The following is a 20,797-nucleotide window of genomic DNA, read 5'->3' as shown; positions in this document are numbered from 1 at the left end:
GGTGCGAGGAGTGGATTTGGGGAAAGATCAGTCCATGGGCCGGGGCTAGGGGCTATGGGGAAGGGGGACCAGGCTGTGGAGCAGTGCACAGGACTGAGGGGATGGGGAGGGAAGCCGTGGGGCACTGCTGGGGCGCAAGAGAGCCCTGATGCCGGGGAGGACTGTGGTGCAGTGGGTCTGGGTATCGGCGAGGAGTTGGGACTGTGGGGCTGGAGGTGGAGGAAAGGAGGCTCTGTGGCTGTGGGTCTGGGGTGTGGGGACATGGGGCTGCTGTCCCAGTCTTCGGCTACAGTGTGTAGGGTGCTGGGGAGGGGGAGAGGGGCCTGTTGGCCCCGTTGCTGGGCTGTTCTGAATCTGGGAGGGGGGTGAACTGGGGGGAGAAGGGGCAGCCAGTTCCCTTTTCCTGGTGGGATGTGTGCATGGGAGGATGTGGTGCTGTGTTGTTGTGGCTCATCTTTGGGTTATTTTTTGTGCCCTGGGGGCAGTGGGGACGGGGCCCACTGCAGGTGGGGATGTGTGTGTAGGGTTCATTGTTCTGGCACAAGGGGAAGTGCTGAGGTTGGAGGGTGCAAAGTTTGGACTCCCTCCTGCATGGGTAGGGAGAGGTGTGGCTGGAAGTCCTATTGCTGGGGCTGGAGTGCTTTGGGTTGGGAATGTGTCTATAGAGGGGGGAAGCAGTGGTACTGTGGGACTGGGAACATGTGTATGGGGAATGTGGGAAGGCAGGGATGCACTAACATGTTTCTTGGGGGAAGTGGAGCTGTAGTGCATAGGATGTGGGAGTGTGACAGGGCTGCACATGATGGGTGTGGAGTATGTGTGTGCAGAAGGGGTGGATTCGGCTGGGGATAGTTTAGTGCACGTGGCATGAGGTGTGAGCGTCCTCATGTGGATGCAGTGGAAGAGGTTTGGCTGCATATGTGGGGGACTGGAGTTAGCCAATGCTGCCATTGAGGTGCTGCAGAAGGAGCTGGATGCAATGGTGGGGGGCAGGATGCCCAGGGCCTCACTGGGTTTGGGGTGAGATGGTGCTGGAGTGGGAGTGTGGAAGGGGTAAGTTTACAGCAAGTGGGAGAAGAGAAAGAAGAGAAGTCTGGGAATCAATGCCAAGGACTGCTGGCTGTGTCACACAGGAGTGTGGTATGTGAGTGTTGATGAGATTGGGAAGGGAGTACCACTGCTGGGTCTGGGTCTACAGTATAGGATGCAGTTGTGTGTCCCTTGGGATTGTGAGTGTCCCTGCAGAGCCTGCGGTGGAGGTACTGAGGGGTTGGATGTCCTGCTGGTACTTGAAGAACATGGGGTGTGGGAGGACGGGATGTCCAGTTCCTTGCTGGGTCAGTAATGCTGCAAGTGGGGATGAGAGGGTGGTAGGGGTGTGCTGGGTCTGGGAGTGTCAGGAAGGGGTGCTGGTGGGTCGGAAGGGTGGGGGGAGGTGGCAGTCTGGCAGGAGAGGGAGGCTGTCAGGGTCACTGCTGGGTGTAAACACCGGAGATGTTGTGGAGAATGTGGAGCAAGGCTCAGGCTGTCAGTGTGGTTGGAGGGTCATGAGTCTGTGTGTGTGGAGGAGGCCTTTGCTGCCCTACGTGTGGGGCAGGGAGGGTGTCATGGGGCAGAGACTGGTATGCAGAGAGGTCCTGCTGGATCTGTAAGTTTTAGGAGGCAAATGAAGGGAAATCTCCATAGCAGAGGGACTTCGGGGAGCAAGGGTACCCTGGAGAGGTGGGTATAGGCCGCGTGTGCCTGGAAAAACAGGGCTGCTTGTGCCTCCTGTGCCAAAAGGAACATGTTCCCCCTTCCTTTGGCATGCTGGAGAGCTGTGGCATTGGGGGCAGCTGCTGCATGTGTCCTGTACTTGTGGAGGGGAAAGTCCTGGAGAGCCCCTGGGGCAGAGGTCAGAGTAGTTGGGTCTGGCAGGGGTTGGAGCTGGAATGGATAATTGATTGCTTGCCTGAAGTGCTGGGTAGGGAGAAGGTGACTCACTGATGGTGGATTTGGGGCTGCTGTAGCCACCACCAGTTCAGAGAATGTGCTGGGGCCTGCAGGAGTTTACTGGAGAGGTAACAGGGATGGCAGCACCAGTGGGAACATTTGCCAGCACTTCTGTCCAAGCTGTGGGAACTGTGCTAATGAGGTGTCACAGCCACAGGTGAGAGGAAAATCAGAGGCAAGCTGGTGGAGGGTTGGATGCAGCTTCAAGATCCAAGGAACTGTGAAGCCTGTGTGTGTCGGATTGCTCTGCAGGGGTGAGTTGGGAGAGTGTGCGGAGCTGGGAAGCTCAGTGTGGGTGGCTTGGTCAGGAGAGGAGCAGCCACAGGCTAAAAGTGCTGTTGCTGGAAGTTGTGTACCTTCTCTGAAGAAGAGAAGTTTTCACTGCTGCAGGGATCTCCCATGAAGCAAGTGATGAGCTGAGTGTACCTGGTCCTGTCTCTGCTCCATCATTTCAGGAATAATTGAGATTGAGTCTGGCACTGCCAGTGTCACCAAGCTTAGGAGGGACTTGGTGCTGCAAACTGGATTTCTCAGGTTGAATAGGTTTACTTGTACAAGCTTTCCCCAAATTTGAGAACAAGTTCATCCAGAAATGGGACCGTGCAATATTAACCCGTATCTCTGAGCAGCACAAGTGCAGCTGCTGCAGCTCTGAAGTTTGTAGGCCAATCCACATAGAAATGATCTTTAAAGCAATTAAAGGAGACCACAGAGAGAGTTTGGGAGGATGGAGTTATGGGGTGAAAAAGAAACTCATGTGGGCTTGGTCAGAGCTGTCCTTTGATAGGGTTAGTACAAATATTGGGGAAGATGTTTGTACAACTGAGAAGAAAAGACACAGAGATGATGCAAATAAAACTTTCTCCTTCTGATGCTGTGGATTGGAGGTTTGCAGAGCTCGGTTATCCCTCTCTTGCTTTGGGTTTCCTTACCGAAGGTGGGGAAAGGCATTTTTCTACTCTAGGAATGGGGAAGGAAGTACCACAAGTATCACAATCTTTTTGTTTGGTGTTTTTTTGTTGTTGTTGTTGTTTTTTCCAGAGACGGGGAATATGCTGTTTTCATGCCAGTGATGTGGTATTTTTTGTATTGCCTCTCTTTAAATGATCCCTGTATTTCTTTCTTTAAAAAGGTTTGTAAAACGACATCTTAATACCGAGCTGACATCTCCCTGCGATTTCAGAATTGTTTCCTTTTGCTCCTAAAATAAGTTACTGCACAAACCCAGCTCTGGATGAATGAGTTGAATTCTGCCATGGTTTTGCATAAGTAGAATTAATTAAATTCCAATTGTAGCATCTTTATTGTCAGGGCGTTATCTCGGAGTCAAACCAGTGGGGTTTGAGTTAGCAGGGCTGTCAGCTGAGGGACATAATCTTTGTGTTCCAAACTGAATGGATTTACTCTGACGTAGTTGAGACACCGTGGTATCGTTGTGAAAAGCCTGTCATCGCTGCTCACGTGTTCTCTCACTTGCAGAAGAAAATGATGGCTCTCCCAGCTGGGTTAGATCTTTGTTCCAGCTGTTACATCCCATTAGGAGAGCTACATTCAAGATTTTCATTACTTTTCTGCTGTTGTTTCTTTGCATTTGCAGTAGCTGTAGTTGATGGGAGCTTCTGTGGCTGCAAAGAGAAGGCAAAAGGATTTGCAAAGCGGGTTTGAGATGTGTTTGATGCCGTGAAATGCTTCTGAATGCTGTGTTGGGGGTGGAGGAGAGGCTGAACTTACAGGGAGAAAATCAGGGTTTTCCTCTTAAGGTACACCATATTATGCTGCTCAAATTTGTGGAAAGCTTGTCAGAGGAACACCATTCAATGTGCTGGGTGCTGTTTTATCCTAAAATTTAAATTAAATATTTGAAAACCAGTGTTGGAGTATGTAATTAGGGTATCGGGCTGCAAAACAAACTGATGTATTGTGGTTTCTGAGAGCAGAGTTCTGCATTGTTGTTGTTGGTTTTAAGCAGAGGTGAAAAGGGAAAAGCTCCGTGTTAGGTGCCACTTTGTTTTGCACTCCTGTTTCACAGGTTTGATAGAGGTGTGGCAGAGCTGGTGCTTTGGGTTATCTGCTCTGGATTGTATAGGTTGGGTTTTTTTATACTGGGGAGCTGTCCATGAGGACAGATCAGAATCTGCTTTGTTTGCCATGAATTTAGATATTGTAGCTTGGCAGTGGGGTGGTGGGTTATAGACATGCAGAATATATCATGTTTTACCTCTTAACTTAACATACCAGTGAGGGAGTTCAGTTTCCATTATATTTATGTGGGTGGTGCAGTTCATGGGAGGGATGAGGAGGGGAATTGTGGCTCATGCCCCGCAAAGCCTCATTTTCCTGTTACATTGCTCTAAAAACCAGTCAGATAGAAGCTACTTGGCTTCTATCACTGAGGGCACCTGGGCATATTTCAACAGGACAGATTTAGATTATCTGCTGCTAAATCAAGAAGTGTAATAAACTGGATAATTAACATTTTGAATCTAGAAGTGGATTTTACAATACTCTTTCCTTCAATTTTGAGTGCTGAGCATATGCTTGGATATATTGTGCTTTTATATTTCTTTTCCTCCTGAGATTTGCTGACAGTTAGGAAATAAAGTTTAAAAGTTGGTCTTTAGTTTCATATTGTTTGACTACTTTTTTGAAGATTATTTTTATGCAAACATAGAATTGTAGAATATCTCAAGTTGGAAGGGACCCATATGGATCATTGAGTCCAAGTCTCTGCTCTTTGCAGGACTAAATACTAATTATATATACATATAAAAATATTAGTGACTATATTGAAATTGGTATTATTAATGCAACTGCATTTTTATTGAAAGGCAGGTTCTGATCTGGTGAGCACAATATTTTAACTGGAAGGAAAAATTGCCGATATTGCAAAATGTTTTCCAAGGCAGAACTGGCTCCAAAACTGCTTCAGTGTCTGCACAGTCTCTCCTGTAAACTTGATTATAGCAAAGGGAGAATGCAAACAGCAGACCAATATTTTCATTGGCAATTACCACAGAGGAGAGAGTTCACCTGGCATCAGCCAATTTTTTTATTTCTTTGTAATGTCAAAGTTACCTCATATGTTTTCTTTGGTTTTGTTCTTTTTTTTAGTTACTTCATTCTTATCACTATACAATAATAATCTCTATCAAAGGGTTAGATTTTGGTGATCAATTTAAATGAGCTGATTCCCTCTGCTGGTCTTTGAATGACTTCGTAACAAGGATCTATCTTGGGCCCATAACATTCATTACAAGTGTACATTTTTTGTCCTGATAACCTTAAGTGTTGATGTTTTTGACCTAATTAACTTCTTACTGGCTACTAATATAAAGAAAGACAACACGGTTTTTTTTGCTTGACGTTTCTGAGGTTACTGGGAGAAGGAGCAGACTCTGAGCACCAGTAGCAAGAAGATGCTTTTGTCTGTCTGGTAACTACATTAATAGGACCATTTTTTCCCCACTTAAGTGCATTTAAGTAAGGCATCTATACTTTCTGAATAACCTGTTAGGACTCTACTGGATGGAAGCAGTGTTGTCTCCTTGAAACAGTTATCCTGGAGTAACTTCTTGTGATGTGCTGGAGCACAAGGAATCTGTGATAGAGCCTGTAATTAAAATACCAAGGAGCTATACCTAATAATTTGCTGGTTAAAATAAAATTTAAAAAAAATCTCTTTTATAGCAGCCGTAAGGGGGAATGCTGAGCTATTTATAACACGTCTACATGTTGCATGGGTGGTGACTCATTAATTTTTCTCAGTATATTTATTACAGAACTGTAGTTGCTTCCTTTAAGAAACCTGGCATGAAATTAAAAGCTCTTCTGTTCTGTACTTACTCGCCTGTTAAATATTCACTCATTCATACGAACTTTCGGCCAGGGAGGAGGAGGTGATGGGGGCGAGTTTGACAAAAGGAAATCAGCTATTCCTGAGACTGAATTTAAGGAAAGTAAGACAGTTCCCTAACTCCCACACACCCCCTCACAGTGCCTTTGGATGACATGAGCACTGGCCAGCTTGTTTGCTGGAGGAATTCTTGTGACTTTTGCAAAAATAACTAGGCTTTAGGAGCTTCTGAAAATTCCTTTTCCCCACAGCCCAAACCCTTGTTTGTAGGGGAGTTTAGTGCTTCATCTTCCTCCTTCTGTTTGGTTTGGTTTTCCTTGTGGACAGGTTGGTTCATCTGCAGGTGATGCTGAGCAGTGGGGCTCAGGGCTGGATAACTTTCCACACATACTCTGTCTGCCTGGATTCTCTTTGCCCGTCATTTCAGTCCAGTATGTTTTTGGGATGTAATTCCATGTGCAGATTCCTCCTCAGCTGGTGCTTGTTCTCATGCCCAGGGAAGCTGAGAGTATTGTAGTAGCATAGCCATTCCCACAGGTTTCTGGTGAGCTGTTTTGAGACCAAGTGGTCTTAATTTAGCTCTGCTGCTGCCACAGTTTTACCAGTTTTGGAGCACTCAGTTCCCATTCAGGGAGACAGTGCAGCTTAAAAGCTTGTGAGAAAGGTATTTTCCTAGTTCATTGTTGATGGGGTATAAGGAGGAGAGTTTTAACTTGCTGGATAAACTGTTCCCAACTCCTTCCACCTCTTCCCAGTCCTGAACAATGATAGTATTTAAAGCGTTGTGGTATAAAGAACAGCAAGAGACTGGAAACCAAAGCTCTGAAGTGCTTGTGATCTGGCACTGACTTGCGGTGTGACATTGGATTAATTATTTCACTGGGAGGCTTCAGCATCTGAGTTTTTAAACTGAGGATAGCACAGATATCTGAAGAATAGTGAGATAAGTTCAGTAGGCACAGATTAAACTTTTTTCTTGGCATCATTTGCTTACAGAAAAAAGCCTAAGACTAAATGAAACAGCAGGAGAGGTTACATGTTTGTCAGCATTCCCTTTCATTTGTCTGGCTTCTGCTATTTTACTGATTTTTTTATTAAGCCAGAGAGTGAAGAGAAATGCTAAATTGTTGAAATGAGTGTAAAGTCTTTATTTGAGGAATTACATTTAACACGTTTTTGTGCTGTGATAATTTCCAATTGATAATAGGTTTGACTTTAAATACAGATATGAATACAGACCTGAAACTTTTTTGAACACTTCTGTCACTGAGGACACTCTGTCTTGAAAAGAAGGGTTAACTGCTCCATCCTTTCATCCCTCTGACAGTTGCAGGTTTAAACACTGTTTTTAGCTTTCAATCAATCTTATGACTTGGCATTGTCTTTTTGGAGGCAAATGTCAAAGCTGTGGGAAAATTGAATCTTCTTTGGGGTTTTTTTGGTCACCTTTTGAACCCAGTTTCTAACACACATAATTGTTTCATGATACAGTTGTTAAATATTTCCATGCTTCAGTTACAGTTAGTAGCTGCTTCTTTGCCACGTGTTCTTAAAAAGCAGTTGTTGAAGGAATTCCTTTTTAGCATTTATCACTTGCTAATCATGTCAGCACACTTTTCTGGAGGTTAAAGATAGATCATGTGCAGATCTAGGAAAAGGCCTTTGAAAAGTTTTCCCCAAGTTTTTCTTTTCACCTGTCAAACTTGTACCTGTTCAATCTTGACACCTTAGAAGATGCTTCAGTGAATTCACAGGTTCCTTCATAGCCTGAAGAGCAACTAAAAACAACAACTCAAAATTTCTTAGTGGTGTCAACTATCTGAATTTAATTTTTTAAGCATAAAACATGTTTTTTTTCCCCCCTAATAACTATAAGGATCTCAACTACTCTGGAGTGGTGATATCCTCATGTAATTATGTGGATACAGGTCTGGAGTTTGCAGAGGAAACTGGTATTGCACATGTACCAGGTATTACCCAAACACAAACTCCGCGGTGGTTCTCACCCTGTTCACATTCCAGATACAGCAGGGTAAAACTGGCAGTAACTTGGTCTGATCTCCCTTTTAGCTGTGGAAAGAATTAAAATGCAGGCGAGACTTACCCAGAGTCACACAAGAGGCCAGTGTTGGAGAACTGAGAATCAACCCCATAATCTGAGCATTACCCTTATCTTCACCACAAGACTTAAGAAGGGAAATTCTAGAACAAGATTCTCATTTTCTAAATGTACCTGCAGGCATGAGGTGGCTGGGGGGTGGAATTCATGCAGTGATGTGAGAACCAGCCCCCTCAGCTGCCTTGGCTTCAAGATAAACCAAGAAGAGATTAGGTTAAAGGACAAACAAAAGAGCATCCCCCCGTTATCTGAAGCCAGGGCTCCACAATAGCCATTGTGTTCCTTCAATAAGCACAGGCTGCTTTTCCATAATTCCTTTTTGAAGTAAATCACATCTTATCATCATGTAGGGATGGAATATCTTCATAAGCCAATTCTACAGAATTGTAATAATTCAGTATCTCATTTTATTGAATTAAAAATCATGTTTGTGGTTTACAGCATTGGTTTTGGGTTATTGTAGTTACAAAAAGTCAAGGAGAGACTTGAAGTGGTGCCTTGGCTGTCAAAGCCAGGTGTCCAGTTCTCCCTCCAGAGGCCTTTCGAGGGATTTTCCTTTGTCAAGTCAGGGAAACTAAGGTACTTGGAGGACTTTCTGCAAGTGTAATTTAAAGCTTTGAGCCAAGTTAATTGTGTAGCACAAACTGCATCCTCTGTTGAACTGTTTTCTTGGAGATCATATTAAATAAGGATCCCAACTGCCTAGCCAGTGAGGTTTCACTGTGCTTTTTGTGAAGAAAGTAAGATTTTTGCTGTCGAATCAAACTTAAGTTGCACCCCAGGAAATCAGCCCCCGAAGTTTAGTGTAAATATTCTCTCCTCATCAGACCACTACTTAATATTCCTCTCTTTTATCCAGGAGGTATAGCTAACCAGTAGGTAAAGGGGCTCATAGTTTCTGAAGCCTGTAGATTTCATCTGGTGGAAAGATACTTTGTGAAGGTTTCTTATTTATCAAAAGACTTTTTTTTTCTCCTTGTAAACTATAGTCAGTTCAAAAAAATGAAATTGTTCCTCTTGTAAGTTGAGAAACAATGTTTGATCTGTTCCATACTGGTAAAGAGCACTTTCTGCATATGGGGGTCATGTAGTGTTAATTGACTGTTGCCAGGTAAAGCTGTCTGTTGCTGTTCCCTCGTTTTGGCTTGATTTGCTTCTTGGAGTGCAGTTCTTTAATGGTATGATTTGAAACAAAGTGATGGCTCAAAACAAAACCCTTCTGAAAGTAAACCTGGTAGAACTGTGGGGTGGTAAATCTATCTGTCTTACTGGTGGTGAGCTGGGGGACTCACTAGTCTCGAAGCATCTTCAGGTCAAATATTTTAACCTCGATTTTTGTGAAAATATTGTTCTTCTGTTGTTTTTTTTGTTCCAGATGGCCGCACAGATCCAATTTTGGATGACGTAGGCGATGCTTTCAAGCTTATGGGGGTTAACCTGCATGAGCTGGAAGATTACATACACAATATTGAACCTGTCACTTTTGCACATCAAATCCCTTCGTTCCCTGTCAGCAAGAACAATGTCCTACAGTTCCCCCAGCCGGGAAGTAAGGATGCGGAAGAGAGGAAGGAGTACATCCCTGACTACCTGCCACCTATTGTCTCCTCTCAAGAAGGTGCGAAATTAATCCTCTGCTTTCAGTTTTGGTGTGTTTGGGTATTTGTGGGCATCCCCCAGGAGCTCGAGCTGTGCTGCCCCACGGCAGTGGCTCAGGAAGGACCTGGGGGGTGTTACACAAGCAAGGTTGCAAAACAGATAGCAGTGCTGTGGCAAGTTTGTTTTCCACTCTTTTCACTTTCCAGATTAACTTGTGCCAAAAATTCACCGTGTTAACCCTTGTTTCTATAATGCATTCTAAATTTTAAGTTTTCAGATGACAGTAGAAATGAGTGCTTTGCATTACCTTTTATGTGTTAGCCTCCCCCTTGTGCATCCTGCAAGAGCTTCTGTAATTTGGTAAAGGTAGGAAAAGGAAGAGCTGGTGAGACTGGCACAGCATTTCCTGCTCCTGACAGCTGTTTCTCCTTACTTGTAACAAATTTCACTAAAAAACCCAAAACCAACCAACCAAAAAAACCTCATTTTCAAGTTAAAATGAATTCAGCTTCAAAATATGGAAGTAAGAGTATTTTAGAGGCATTGTACTGGCTTCTAATTCTGATTGCTAATGTTGATTAGGGTTTCATCTTCACTGTTCCAGCTGCTCCTTCCCTTTCTTGTCCCACAGAGGCAAAGGTTGAGGAAGCAGTGAAGCCAACTATAAAAGTGCTATGAGCTGGAACTAACCTGAGAATTTTGACTGTGGCAGGGGAAAAAACAAAATTGTTTTCTCTATTTTTCAGCTGTTTGAGACTTGATTGCTAATAAGATAAACCTTTAAGATATATGGCCCAGTCTGACTCTCTGTTTGAATAGTGAACAGCACACAACTGTACTTTGTGTGGAAATAAATATATATAAGCTTGTGGGTATAAAAATCCCAGGCAGAAGAACTTAATTTTCCGAAAGAGTCTAAGGAACAGGTGCAACTTGCACAAGATAGTTAATTGAGAATTTTTTGGGAACAGAACGTCTATCATGCTCTATTTGCATATTCTTTTTTTTAAGAACTAAGGTCTCAAAGTCTGCCCGTTGAAATAGGTGTAAAAATTCTACCTGGTGTAAGGATTAACATAAACAACATCACCTTATTGAATAAAGAAATCCATTGCTGTGCTGCTACAAATGTGGCACGAGGCAGTATTCCAGTGATTTAGAAAGTGTGAGTTCAGGCTTTCTTACATCATGTTCAGCTACAAGGATGCAGTTGCTGCATGCTCCAGTTAGACCAAGTGAAATTGTGATAAGGAACAGGTATCTGAGGAACAGGTACTGAGTTTTGTGTGTTCTGAACAAATACGCTTATTCCAGTAACAAGGTGAGGACTTACTTATCCTGGTGAGTATTTCTGAGGCTCCGTAGACTTCAGATTTCTGTTTCCTTTAGTTGTGTTTTATAGAGCAATAGCATTTCAGTGTTTCTTGCCTTAATACAACCCAGGAAATGGGACTGCTGTTCAAAACAGAAATACTTTCTTAACTTGGTAAGGAGATCCTAAATTCTCACCCTTGTGAAGTTTGTTAAAAGGGTTGTCTTAAAAATCTAACAATGAGCTCTCTCAAACCAGGAAGAGGCAAACAAAATGTAAATATCATATATGTGCACAGTGTATATAGAAGAAGAGTACAGAGGAAGAAGACTTTGAGAAGTGAATAGGGATTTTAGCTGCCCTGTTCTGGCTACTTTCTTTAGCCTGATTTTTCAGGAAGTAAACAAACACCATTCTGTCAGAGAAATCTGTCATCTTTGAAGTGTAACAAGTTGCCCAGCAGTTCTGCACTTGTTATAGGTTTTTTTCCCTTGGAAAATCATACTTTAAAATATGCAAGAAAAGTCAAATCCAGCGAGGCTCAAAGCAGCTGTAGACAAATATCTGAGCATGGGGAGGGAGAGATGAGAGTTACAGACTCAGCCTGACAATACACACAAAGAGAGGCTAAAAATTGAAATGGGGACAGCTGTGCTTTTTCTTTTTTTTCTATATGTAACTTTTTATACTCTTTCTCTGGCAAGTTAGATCCAGGAGTTAGATTTTAGCAGTCCTTATAAATAATGTATGAATCCTTTTAACACCTGAAGCAAGAAGATATTATTTCCAAAGTTGGATGAGAACCAGGAAAACTTCTGATGCCTAAGGGTAGTATATCAGAGGACCTATAGACACACACAACTTGTAAAAATGAATAAAATATTTTTTTTAATGGAAATTTAAAGGAAGCATTAAATAACAGTTGCTGAATGCATATTTGTTATACTTGATTTAAAAGATTTACAGTTGAGGACGTTTTAATTTTGAATTAAGTGTTTTCTGAAAATGGTGTTCGTGTGCTGTGGTTTGTTTTTGAAAGGGACGAGGTGGATCACAAAACTGCTGTATATGTTTTGTTCTATGTTATTCCAAGTAAAATTTGGAAGAAAAACCTACTTTTGCAAATTAAAGGACTGCATTGTAGAAATACTGAAGAATTGCAGAAGCCATTTAAATACTTTGCAATATTTTATAGTGTAGAAAAAAAATATGCAGCTGCTCAGATTGTGCAGTCCATAATATTTGAGTTGCTTTGAGTAGGCAATAATTAGTAATGGAGGAAGGCTTTGTGCACATTAGGGTGTGTGATGTAAATCTTTCTGTGACTAAAAGGAGTCGTTAGCAGGACCCGTTATGTCCCATTTTATATAGAAACCTAAAGCTCAGCTCAGGTACAAGTATTTGTTTACTGTTAGGGGTCAGAAATTACGAGTGCTGATATATTTTAGTAATACTGTAGCCACGACTTTTAGTAAAAAAAAAAGCTCTTTTTTCAGTATTGTTAATTTAAAAACCAAACCAAAGCAGTGTTCAGTCTGCGCCACGACCAGTAGGTGTTGCTACCCTCCTTCCCAAAAGTCCTTTAGTTCTGCACATGTAACCAACTCCTTATTTCCACTTACTCCAGAACTGGTGGTGGTTCAGGCTATGCAGAGGCTGCCCAGCAGCTCAAGAGATGTCTTAGTTATCATTGCCAGAGAATCCATAAGAGCAAAAAACCCATCCAGCCCGAGAGGAGCCATCTCCTTCATTGTACTCAGTAGTAAGAAATTCTGAAAGAGCCCCGAGTGATTCCTGAAATTGTAGGCAAAAGGGAGGAAGGCATTTTGTTTCAAGATCTCTAATTTGTGTCAGTCGGGAGTTCAGTTCAATGATACATGTTTTGTTCCAAGAAAGCAGAAAATGTATCTTGCCTTTAATATGGAGTGCAAACTCTAACCAAATGCTGGAGCTGTGACGATCTGCATATATAATTCTGTATATTATAAAACAATCTGACTCAGTATTGCCATGGAAGATGTTGGGTTTTTAGCAGTACTTTTACAAAGGATACTGAAGGGATAATTTTATGCCAATGTATCATGATGTTAGCTGTCTGCCTATTTTTAATTAGTCTCCTTTTTGTTTTTGAGTTAGTTTAGCACTGTTGTCACTAAAATGTCATGGTAAACTTGTAAGACAGATTTAAAAAGGAGAAAAAAATAAATTAGTTACAAAACATGATGGTCATGCTTTATTTCTTGTGCTTTAATGCAAGAGAACATACATTTTGCAATAATAAATCAACTTCATGGAATTTGTTGATTGCATTTGAAGCAAAACAGTTCATGCTGAAACTAGGCCAGCTGAGAAAGCCCAGATACTTCTCCACAGCTAATAATAATCACAATTACATTTTGTGATAATGTTGAGAGCCCTGAGTCCTGGTGCTGTAAGAACATGTAGCATTCTCCATGATTAAAACAAAGAAAAGTGAGGTGGGATTCCTGCATGTGCCACAGTATCCTTATTTTTAAACTTCCTGGAATTAATTTCTACTTGTGCTTGCTGCCCCTTTTTATTACCTCGTTTAAAAAAAAAAAATTATTTGTTTTTGTTTTAAATAACCACTCTATGTCAACTGCTCTCTTTTTGTGACTTTTTGAAGTCGCAGACTTCATCCCTACTTCTCTGTCTGGAAAACTGAAGAAAGCACGTTGCTTTTGTGTGTGCAGTGCTGTTCATAGTCCGTGGTGTCTGCATTAAACCCTTGTTCCTCTTTTACACCGTAATTGTGCTGGGGCACATGAGCGGGATATGAGGCAGAAGACATGAGAGTCTTTTCCCACTAGTTTAGGTATTTTGTGGGGAGAAGGGTAGCTTTTAGAGAGTCAGACTTTCTCCTCAGTTCCAGCTGCATTTTTTTCTGCCCTCTGCTTCGTACCACTTCACTCCCACTCCTAGAGGTGTTCAGCTCCTTTCCCTTAAAAATGATCTGGAAATGAATGTAATTTTTACCAGGCACTACATTTTGTTGTCTTTCATTCCTGGTAATGTGTGCTTAAGCACTGGCATTGTATTTCTGATCATTGAGTCAGGACAAGTTCTTGGCACAGTTTACAAATTCAGATTTATTTGTAGCCTTTCCTGTCAGAGCATTTTATTTCCCTGTCAGATCAAAGCATAAAATTGCTGATCTTCTTACAGTCCTGCCTTTTCCCCTCTTTGCTGCTTATGTGATGTTAGAACCTGTTACCTACCAAAACCTGATGTTTCCAGACATCTGGAAGCATGGAAACCTAGCTGTCAAATTACAGCTCATCTCAGCACATCTCTAGTGTTTGCCATGGTAGCTGCTGATCTTGTTTGAATTGATGAGAATCGGAGGTGCTGGTGAAGCCAGGTGCTAATCAAAAGAACACATTTTTGTGTCTAGGTTCTACCAGTGCTAGAATTGTGATTGTATAAAGCATTAAGCATCAGGGTGACAAAAAGTGTAAGTGTCGAGCTCCAGTGGGAAATAGATGAGAACTTCAGAATTATCACTGCCCCTTCAGTCTGGCGGTGCTTTCTGTGGCCAGAACTGAATGTAGCAAGTTGTGGATCTCAGACCAGAGTGATTTCAATCTCTGGTTTCTCCAAGTGTTGAACGAAGCCAATCTCTCTTTGTAAATCAGCGTGTGATGGGCTTTTAAAGGGATCCTGGGGTATCCGCTTTGCCGTTTTGGTAACACAGGTCTCACTGACGGCACTTTTAAACCTTTCTGCCTTTCCCCAGGTCTAGTTTAACCCCACAGGCTAACTCTCCCTCATTCTAGCAGCTGCACTGACGATTTTAAAGCAGCAATGATCTTTTCAACAGAGCTTTTTCAGTATAGGTGGTTAGGAAAGCACCACTCCTCGACAAACAGGTACTGTGTATTCAAGCAGTTTGAAGAGTTAAAGCCCTGCCAGGCTGTGAAGATTTTGCTCCTGGTTGCTCACCGTGCCTGGTTGCTGATACTCGCAGGCATCCTTTAGCTGTGTGTGCAGTGTGTTCAGAGAGTCAGACTCTGATTGCTTTTGTGAGGAGTGATCCTCACGTCTGCAGCAGCCCAGCAAGGAAGGAGCAACAGGAGAAACAGACAAAATGAGAAAAGCAGCCAAGCTTGAGATGCAGCTAGAAGAAAGGCATTGGGAAAGAGCCAATAGGAGAGGGAGGTTTCAAAGGAAAAAAGGAAAATACGAGACAGGAACAAAAAAAAGTGTACAGAAAATGTGCCTGGTTTAAATCTTGCCATTAGACAGAAAAATAACTTTCCTGGAAGGCGTGCTGATAAAGCTGTAATTGGGAGGACAACTGTATCTTCACCTTTTCTTAAGAAGTTGTATCATAATCGAAACCATAATTTCCAGTGAAATCCTGCAAGTAAGGATTTAATGAAGTTGGGTTTTTTTAAATGTGGAGTTAAATAGACTTTCACAGGAGAGCTTCTTTAGTTTGCAGCACTTGGAGAAAAAAAAAAAAATCAACGTAATAAGTGCCATAGTAAAACTTAATCTGTGACAGGAACTAAATCACATAGTTGGGATGCGTAGACTGTGGAGACAGAGACAGGCACTATTTTATATTGTCTAGGAGACTAGTACCTAACTTCTCCTAATAATTGATGTCTTTGGAAAAAAACCCCAAAACGCTTGCTATTTTTTAAGAAACTTAATGGCAGCTGGAAGTGGGGAACGGAGGAAACAGATTAAAAATGGGTTTTTTTAATTGTAGGAGAGGCTTGTGATGGATTTCCATGTTTTTGTTTTTGGGGTCTTTTAAGTGCTTTATCCCTCAAAATAAATAAACCAGGTGGAACCTGGCTATACATGAAGAAGCAAATCAGAAAATAAATTTTATAAAGATGCTGCCTCCATTTTTTTACAAGTAATAGTAAGAAGTTAGTAAAACTAACTCTAAAAATTCAGCATTGTGAAAATTTATTGTTTTAGCTTCTTAAGCTATCTAGTTTTATTTGCTGCATACAGCAATTGAAATGAAGCTAACGTGACTTCAAGGGGATATCATCCTTTTCAAACCTTCCCACAAAGATTTCTCTGTTTTTCTGACCTGTTTAGATAACTTACAAGTTGTTAGTGATTCTTAAGGATTCAAAAATAAAAACTGCAAAATGCAGAAGTTGACTGATAAAAGCCAGCCTTTTGCAGTAAATTATTTACATGGAATGGGAGTGAAAGTCATGGATCCTTTCACTGCATTGTGATGTGCAAATTGCAATTTTGGTTAGAATAAAACTGGAGGAGAAAATGGGACTTTGTGATAAAAGGATTCTATTGTCTTGTGTATTTTGAACAGAAATGCTGTCATGATTTTAATTTCCTACTGATCCTTTTTCAGCAAAACTTTTGTCACTTGTCTTGACTCGTCACGTCAGATCATTTTTTTCCCTTTTCTGACAATGTGTGACTTTGTTTAGTGCCTGTGTTGCTTCCTGCACTGTCTACTGCAGCTATGCTCAAGGATTTTATTTCAGCTGGATCATCAGACACCTTTGTGCCTTGGAAAGCATAAGTTTCAAATTAGGTTATCGTCTGATAGCTGGGTGTTACTGTTCTCAGGCCTTTCAGACTTTCCCTTACAGCCCTGAGTGGTTTTGGGGACTTGAGGGAGGAGAGTGGGAAATGGAAAGTCTGGCTGATTCTTTAAGCAGGATAAAAGAGAAGAACAACTGGCCTTTTTTAAGGGCTGGCCTTGTAACTTTATTGCAAGGTAACTTTTTATATTTTCAGTGTTTTCATGCAGGAGCCTTTCATATTTTTCTTTAATCAAACTTTTCTTTCTTCCTCTGACTTCTGACACCAAGGATGCTTTAACTTAATGAAAATGTTAGTGATAGCTAACAATTCCTGGCACTTAAAAAACAAACGAAAGTCAGTTTAGCTACTGGGAGCAAAGCCACAAATTTGATTGTTACCTCCCTGCACAGGAATTTGTGCCAAACTTTTGGAGAAATGTCTCATAGCCCAAGCAAGCCTTAATTTTGTACTAGGATGTAGAATATGTTGGTTGAGACCTCATACTTGTGTCTGATTTTGAGACATGTATCCTTAAGCAATGCCAGCATCCTCCTGCTGCTTATTTAGTGACTGTGGCATTTATGTGGACACAGGGAATGGTTCACACCTGGAATCCAGGAGCTGGCCCTCCAGGTAGTTGTTCTGAATTACACAACTGCCCAGAGAAGTGTTACTTGCGGAGTAACTTTTCTCAGTTAAACACTTCTGAAGTGTCAGAGGTGTTTCTTACCTCCTGTGAAAAATACCCATGCTTGGAGCTATTTGGGAATAGATACTGCTTGGTGTTTGTGTGAACTTTTTCAAGCATGGCTGAGCCTAACCTTGATCTTAGCATCAGAAAAAAATCATTGTCTAGACAAAGATCACGAGTGGATTACGGGACCCCGTATCTCCCTTGCATTAATCAGGGGAATGACTCATTATAAACTTCTGCATGTGGTACAGTCCAGGTTAAGAGTAAGGAATTCTGCCTTCTAATTTTTAAAATTATGACTAAGAAAGCTCATTTGAATTATTTGTCTTTTGCCACACACAGATAAGCACTTTACCGTACAGCTCTTGACTTCAGTATCTTCTTGGAATTAGGGTTGAAAGGGACGTTAGAGATCATCTTCTTCCAGTCTTCGCCTTTGGTACATGCTCCTGTTTTCTCCAACTCTCAGCTAAAGAGAATTCTAGTGACTGGGTAAGTCATTAGGAAGGGATAACTCATTTTTGTGTGTAGGCAATTCCAGTTAATTCTGCAAGACTTGGAGAAATGCAAAGTTGGATGGATAACAGGGAGAGTTCAAATGCGAAGGCATTTGGAGACATAACCCCGGTTCATGTATCCAGGTGCATGGATAATTAAACTTCATCTTTAGCTGTGTTTTTTTCAGAATCTTTCATTTTTGTAATTGCACTCATTAGAAACATTAATGGTTTTCTGATGGCTTGACAAGGCTGTATTTTTCTGTATTTCTCTAGTTTGGATTCCGTTTCTTTGAACGACTTGACTGGGTAAAATGTAACCCTGTGTGCATGTTGTGTATAAATGTGCATTGTTTGGGTCGGTTAAGCAAAGCCTACCGTAGCATACCTGTGTTTTTAAGGAGCAATGTCAAACTTGAGCAGGGCTGGATCTGGCTTGTACTTAGCCCAAGGCTGGAAAACAGTGGGTCTTGAGGTGGTAACAGAGTAAGTCACAAATTTCTCTGACTTGGTTTGAGATTAATGTTTCAATGATAGTTATAAGTGATGACGCCACGCTGCCAGGGGTGGTATTTTATATGGAGAGATAAATTGAAGTTCAGCTCTGCATGTGTGTGTTTGAAAGAGGTCGAGAACAACTTAAATGGCCTTTATTCTGGCCACTGTACAATCTGCAACATTCTGCTTAATTTATTTTCTCTGGTGAACTTGTTTGCCCTCTGCATTCTCACTGTTGATGTCTGCTACTTTCCCATTCCAAAGGGTTGTGTTAAAGGAAGACTCTGTGTTTCATGTGTATTCCTACGGTTGGGATGGAGCATACTTTTCTTCAAACGTTATGAGCTCTTTTCCCTGAGGGGAGGAGGATGGTACTGATTCTGGGTGTCTCAGAGGTACAGCTTAACAGATTGGCCAAATAATCCATCCTGAACTGGAGAGTGAATAATTTTAATACCCCTTATCTTGCATAGATTTTTATGGATATTCATCTCAGCAAATGAACTTTGCATTTCTAAATATTTAGAGCAGCATGTTCGTTCAGGCACAGCATATTTGAATTTTAATATTCTCCAAGTTTCTCCAGGTTTCTGTGCATGTTGGACTTTGGTTCCAAGCTTATTTAAACAAATATTTTGCCCTTGTGTGCGGACAACGCTAATTACGTCTGACAGTCACAATTGGGAATAGCATGGAGGAAATAATAGTTCTTGACCAATCGCTAAAACACAGGAAGTCCCGGTGCCATAGGAAGGGAGAGAAACTCACTTTTCATTTCCTTTGGAGTCCAGTGTGTTCAGATTAACTTTAAAGGGAGCTGAGGTGCAGCTCTGAGAATTTAGGCTTCAATCGTGTGCTCCCTTCGTGTGGAGCCTGTCTCAGCAGGCAGCAAGGCACCAGCCAGGAGAGCTCTCACAGCTCAGCTGCTGGGGATCCTATTGCAAATTAAATATGAAACAAGGATGCATTTGGTTTTGCATGGGAAACTTTTTAACACAGTCACTCAAGAGGCTTTCTCTCTGCTCTGAGTATTTTAAATCACAATACTGCTGGAGGTGTAGATCATCTGGAAGCTTTCAGAAATAACTAATTTCTTTTGCTGTGTTAAAAAAAATCGATGTGTTTTTGTCATACATTTTTAATTTTCTGTATTACAGGCTTTACATTTCAGAACAGCAAAGTTTACATTCAGTTACCTTTTACTGGGGTGTGTATAAAATATTCTACAAACAAATATTTTCGGCTTGATCAAAACATGTACATATATTCTTTGGGATCTTTAAAGATAAAAAGTACAGTTAAAATCACATACCCTTGACCAGGGAACTTCAGTTGCGATATTTGGGCAGGAGAGGGGGGCAGGGGGGTGGTTTAAGAAACTTTAGAATTACAAGTAAGAATCTATTTAGATTTTGGTAAGATTTAGGCATTCATTTATCCTCCCGTAGCATCAGACCTTACTTTTTTTCCAAAGCCCTTAAAACCATGATATTAAATCACATTGGTTGTGATGAGCTGAAAAAACAAAATGGAATTTTATTGTAATGGTGTTGCTATATAGTTCGGTTACACTTAAAAACTGAATGCATGTGAAGGGTTTATCACAATATTGCGTGTATTGACACAATTCAGTATTTTTTTAGGACTCTTGGGAAAAGTAAACTTCATGTGAATTAAAAAGTGATAAGTATCTTAATACTGATGTTGCAAACAACAAAATTCCATTAGATGAGCTGATTTTCACAGAGTACAGTTTATGTGTAGTATCTGTTTAAAATTGCCAGTGATTCAGGCTGAAACACTGAATTTCCTCAAAACCTCAGTGTAAACTTCAGTTTTACAAGGAGCACATCTATTTAAGGAGTTTTTCCTTTACACAGATATTCCTTCTGACATGAGCTCACTGAGCTGAGCTCCTTGCTGGTATGTTTGGACCATCTCTGCTGAGATGAGCTCCCATCACATCTCCTACATCTCCTGGTGGAATGTCACACAGATGGGATGCCAGGCTACAGCTGTGGTCCTAAAATCTAGCCCTGCTGCCTGGCCAAAGGCAGAATGCTGTCACTGGTGTGGGAAGTGAAGAATGTCAGATGAAATTGGAGATTGAATTTTGCGGTATCAGTGGTCCATATGCCCTGTGTGTGGGATGTGTCCTGTGCCCTGCTGTGGTGGGCTAAGATTTTCCTAGGTTACAGGCTAAGCCTAGCAGGGTTGCTGCAGGACTCCTAACAGGAGACATCCAAGGCTATCCAGTGAAGCAGGAGACAGTGTTGATTAGTAGATGGCATTTTGTAAGAGGCTCGGTCTGCTGTTGAGCCCTGGCATATTTCAAATGAGATGAAAAATTAAGTCCTTGCCACTTGCGGTGATTAAAGCCTCGGTGGCTCACTTTTCAAGAGCAGCATGTGAACCCTGCTGGCATGGTTCCAGTTGGGTTATAGAGTTCTGCCGACTTAAATGCCCCGAGCAGTTTCAAATTCATGGAGGAGAAACCACTCGATGCTGTTCTGTGCTGCTGAGTAGCCGCCACATCCTCCCACCACAATTCCTGTGTTTCAGCAGCAGCTGAAGGGATGCTGTGCTTAGGCCAGTCCCATTCACTGAAAGCATTCAGCAAGCCTCTGTTTATTTTTTTCAGGGTAAATCCAGCAGTGCATGTGTGTTTTCTAGCTTGGTGTTGGACCTGTAT

At 41.7% G+C, this 20,797-nt stretch overlaps 1 protein-coding gene across 1 annotated transcript in view; it reads left to right on the top strand.

Moving 5' to 3' along the window:
* The window catches only part of TAF3 (TATA-box binding protein associated factor 3), a 114,257-nt gene that overhangs the window by 665 nt on the left and 92,795 nt on the right, over positions 1 to 20,797 (top strand). Inside the window, exons 2-3 of the mRNA XM_017740400.1 lie at positions 1,631 to 1,648; positions 9,340 to 9,582. Coding sequence (XP_017595889.1) covers positions 1,631 to 1,648; positions 9,340 to 9,582 — 261 coding nt within the window. The remainder of the gene's footprint in view (positions 1 to 1,630; positions 1,649 to 9,339; positions 9,583 to 20,797) is intronic.

The sequence above is a fragment of the Corvus brachyrhynchos genome, unplaced genomic scaffold (assembly GCF_000691975.1).
Source record: "Corvus brachyrhynchos isolate BGI_N302 unplaced genomic scaffold, ASM69197v1 scaffold307, whole genome shotgun sequence".
Lineage (NCBI taxonomy): Eukaryota > Metazoa > Chordata > Aves > Passeriformes > Corvidae > Corvus > Corvus brachyrhynchos.
This window is presented reverse-complemented; position numbering and strand designations above follow the sequence as displayed.